General features: G+C 40.3%; 1 protein-coding gene across 1 annotated transcript; it reads right to left on the bottom strand.

Moving 5' to 3' along the window:
* Positions 1-2,434: 2,434 nt before the first annotated feature.
* Positions 2,435-3,439, bottom strand: LOC142750664 (olfactory receptor 5G9-like). Its single transcript, XM_075859653.1, has one exon. It carries the CDS (start codon positions 3,437-3,439, stop codon positions 2,435-2,437), a length of 1,005 nt encoding a protein of 334 aa, XP_075715768.1.
* Positions 3,440-4,896: the final 1,457 nt, after the last annotated feature.

Here is a 4,896-nt window from a genome sequence, read left to right as displayed (position 1 = left end):
TGTGTAAAAAGGGCAGTGGTCAGTAGATGAACGAGCAAACACTCAGTTCTCTGCTAGTCATATCGCTTTTAAAAAGTGAAATATTATTGTTGTCGCCAGCACATCTTGGTGTGTAAACAGGGTGATACGATGCCGACATGATAATAATGTATGGGGTTGAGCGATCGGAGTAACGAGCGCTCGTCCCGATGCATAGCTCCATGTGACAGGAGCAACCAAGCGTCGATCAACGATGTCTCGTTGATCTGCGCTCGTTGCATCGGCCGGTGTAAAAGGGCCTTAACACTGGACGTGGATAAAGAAACTTCATCTCACAAACATGAACTGGATTATTATAAAGTATTTGATATTGCAAAGAAATTCTGTTGTGTCCCTTTCCTACTGGGAAGTTCACATATTGATATGGAATGATGAACACAGGTCAAACGTCTGATGTAGGACAGCGCCTCCAGTCAGATGGTGTGTCATATATTTATGTGAGATGATACCCAATGCAAGAACTTTTACCCTGAGGGTTATAGTCCGAGTCAGACTGGGGTTCCTTGTGGCCACCATAGGACATGATTCTGATGGGAAATCTGTGTCTATCACATGTTTTTAAATTGCATCCCATGCCACTTGAACTATAACACACTCATAGAGTACGACAGTTGTGGAATATCTACAGAGCAGATGCCAAATTTTATTTATTTTTTTTACTGCCGGAAGCAAGGCTCAAAATACGCAAAATGTTTCCTCTCCCCTCCAATCTTCCAGCTTTTATATTTGGGGGATGGTTTGTGATTTGACACAACTCCTTATGATTTTCCATTAAATATATTTTCGCAAAAAATATATGGCATAAAGTTGTTAATAATAAAAATGTAGGTCATAGTTACGTAGAACTGGGATTGAGCCAAGAACTGTGGTGGTGGGGGGGGGATCTAAAAGGTGGCGAGGGCTTTTTGGCGGTAGAAAAAGAGCTCCTTCTATATTTTCCTATCAGCATATAAATCTGTCTGACCTCCTCATCTACCTACCTTTTACAAGCTGTCTGGCCGTGGCTATAGCTAGTACATGGCCTTGCTGCATCAACTAACTAAATCGGTCCTGATGGTGACCATGCCCAGGAATGCTTATAGAGAATTACTATGCAATGTGTAAATGGGGTCACGTGAGAAGTTCTGAAAGCCAAGCCCATTGTAATAAATGCTGGTTACTGCAGACAATGAACACACGCTCCTAGATACCCCTTAGTGACAGCTGATATGCCTTTATATTGTTCCGGGTATCCCGTGCCATCCTGTCTAATGACAGAAGAGCTCCTGCTGTAATGGCCGGAAGCAGAGGAGCCTCTAATCTCAACTTTTTAACCATTTGATCGCCAAGTCTGCCAGTGCCCTATCTATGATGCCTATATCCCCTAATAGGGCATATGGACAGGAGTTTTTGTTGTGAGTTCCCCCTTTAATTATGATGTGTTCCAAAAATATAATGAAGAGAGTTGACAACAAAAAGGTTTCATGGGTTATAGTAGGAGAAAAAAAGATAATGGACAAACAGGAAAGCATGTTAATTTGTAAGGCCTTAAAATAACCATAAAAAAATAGATTACCTACACGTGGGGTCCTCATATACTCATGTAGCCACAGGCATATAACGTGTTACCGGTTTCATCTGCTGCATTCACTCCAGACACTTGGCAGCCTATGCTAACACATGTGATAACATGGAGCAACGAAGAAGTGAAATTGTCAATGGAAATATTTAATGAAGTTGTGCCAGATGGTGAGTCCTCCACTATATGAATCTATTAACACAACTGGAGGGTATGCTCTAACTTAATTATATTTGTACCTTCCAATGACAAAACTTGTAAATCAGTTTCCATGGACTCATTCAGAGTCCATTTAGTCTCCACAAAAAATAAATAGCAAGTTGCAAAAGTCCTGTCCAGAGAAGGAATGATCCCTCTTGATGCCCAAAGCAGGGGTTTCCGAAAGTTCCCTACCACCACTCTTAGGCCGTGAAGCTCAGAATGATAATTGTAACATCGGTAATCATTTATTTAATTACCCCCATCATCTCCCTTCACTAACTATCGTAAGTATTACTTAGAATATTTACACTCCTCCACCCCCATCCGGTTCTCACATGTGTAGCTCTCAATGTATAGCCAGCTGGTCACTCTGCCGGCTCTTCCTGCTCCTCTTTTTCCTCTCCAGGATACTAAAAAGAAAGTGCTCATCTTCCACTAACACTTACAGCATTATCATCAGCTCAGACTATTTGGTTGTGCCAAGAAATGTAAAGTTTTATTTTTTTTGTTTATTTTTGGGTCACCCCACTTTAGGAAGTTGCCTACCCCTCTTTACGGCTCTGGACCCGTCTACTGTGTAGGGTGACAATTTTATTTACTATTTAGGCTCCAGTTTCATAAAGCTCTGAATGATTTTTATACATATAATATAAACATATACAAATGAATACAATATACATAATAAGTGATGCTACATCTTTTCATTAATTTCCTCCATTTTTTCCTACACATAAAGAAATAGTTCTTCATGGCCATTTTGATTTCCTGATTTCTTAAGCCGTATATAATAGGGTTGAATAATGGAGTAAACACAGTATACATAAGAGATAACAGTTTGTTCACAGTCATGGAATACCCTCCGCGGGGTACTACATATATTGCAAAGAGTGCTCCATAATAAGTACATACAACAGCCAAGTGAGAACTACATGTCGAAAATGTCTTCTTCCTCCCAGTGACTGAGGTGATCTTCAAGATGGTTACAAAGATATAACCATAGGTGACCACAATAAACACAAAGGGGATAATGGTAACGAGACCAGAGAGAGACAGCACCTCATATTTTACTATGGAAATATCGGAGCATGATAAATCTAGAAGAGGTCCAAAATCACAAAAGAAGTGGTCAATGACATCGGGACCACAGAACCACAATGTCTGTCTAAAAAATATTGGTATAAGGGTAAGTATAAACCCAAGAGACCAGCAGCCCACAACCAGATATATACTCAGTGTGTGGTTCATAATGGTGGAGTAGTGCAGTGGGCTACAAATAGCGAGATAACGGTCATAGGACATTGCTGTCAGCAGAAGACACTCGGTAGTTGCCAAAGCCCCAAAAAAGAAAAACTGAGCTATACAACCTGTGAGGAACAAACTGCTACCATCTGCCAAAGTAATGCTCACCATGACTGGGACAACATTTGAAGTGACCAATATATCCGAGAAGGAGAGGTGACCGAGAAAAAAGAACATTGGAGATCGGAGGCGATAACTGGTTGACACCAACAAGATAATAATAAGTTTTCCCATGACTGTTACCATGTAGAGGAGCAGACACATACAGATGAAGAAGAACTCGAAATTCTTTATGTTTCCAAACCCTCTGAGGACTATTTCAGCTATGAATGTCCTATTCATTGTACATCTGGGTAGATCCACATAAGATGGAATGATGGATAGGATCTTAAAAATGTCATCACTTTGACTGGTTAAAAGGGAAATTCCACTTCATGCCACTGGTATGAGGTGTCTGAGAAATGTGAAATGTTTCTCTTACAATAAAATGGCCCACACATAACAAAAAATAATTCACATAGATTTGCAGAAGGAACACATACACATTTAAAGGTTTTAACTTAAGATCCCCAGTGATCAGAACTCATATTCCGCTGCGTACATGAAATCTGCGGCCGAGCTGAAATATAAGGATATGCAATATTAATAACAGTACATGAGATCCAGGCATAGATTTAGCTCTGCAGGTGATCTAAAAATGTTTCCCTCCACTTACTGATTTGAACACAAGTTCTTCCCTTTAGACCCATAATTCCAAGCATTGGTTCTCTAGGTGAACGATTAGGTGTCTGGGTTGACCATTGCCTGCCACTGATAGACCATTGCCTGCCACCAATAGTCCAAGATATGGCAGGCCTTATACAAGTTACTAAGCTAGTGTTGACCTTCTTGGAAGAATGGAGTGGGTAGATAACCTGGGTTGGCTATCAACTCATGTTCTTCACACATCATTGGCACCACACATTATTTCCCACCATCTAGACATGCATAGCCCCTCTAAGGAATTTCTGATAAAGGCAGTAGATTTTCTCCTGCAGCATAACTAAGTCTTACAGGGAGCTTCAAAGGTGTTAAAATTTTCCCCATCGTTGGCTATACACCTATAAACCATAACATTAAAACTACTGACAGCAGAAGTAACAATGGCGCCTGATCAGCGGTGGGAAATGAAAAGAAAAGCAAGTTATTGAACTTCATGTGTAGGAAGCAGTAAAATTCGGCAAGCATAAGGATCTGACCCACTTTGACTACACCATAGAATCTCCAAAATGGCAGCTCTTGTGGGGTGTTTCCGCTATGCTGTGGTTAGTAGAGACCCAAACTGGTCCAAGGATGGAGGGTTGAGGCTTATCGATGTGCATGGGGAAAAAAGGCTAGTCCATCTGCTCCAATCCCACAGAAGCACTGTAGCACAAATTGCAGATTTTTTTTTATGCTGCCCATGATAGAAAGTCCAAACCTAGAAGGAGGACAAACATAAACCCCCACTTCCACTTGATCAAAATATAAACACAGTGATGATCAGAAGGAAGCAAGGAGGAAAGGCACATATAGGCCCGATATGTGGTCATTGGTAATGACTCATCATTGATAATAATAACCTAAAAAGAAGTCAATATACCACTAGTTACTATAAAATGTATACATTTTATTGTGTACAAATACATAAATGCTATTACATAAAAAAGTTACAGAGATGATAGCGGCCACAATGTGTGAACATGGAAGCCAGACAGCATAAGTCTGAAATGATAATATGCATGTAATACATATATGGCAAGAAACGAGGATATGGATGT

Source organism: Rhinoderma darwinii, chromosome 3 (genome assembly GCF_050947455.1).
Source record: "Rhinoderma darwinii isolate aRhiDar2 chromosome 3, aRhiDar2.hap1, whole genome shotgun sequence".
Lineage (NCBI taxonomy): Eukaryota > Metazoa > Chordata > Amphibia > Anura > Rhinodermatidae > Rhinoderma > Rhinoderma darwinii.
The sequence above is the reverse complement of the archived record's forward strand: the minus strand, read 5'-3'. Positions and strand labels throughout refer to the sequence as shown.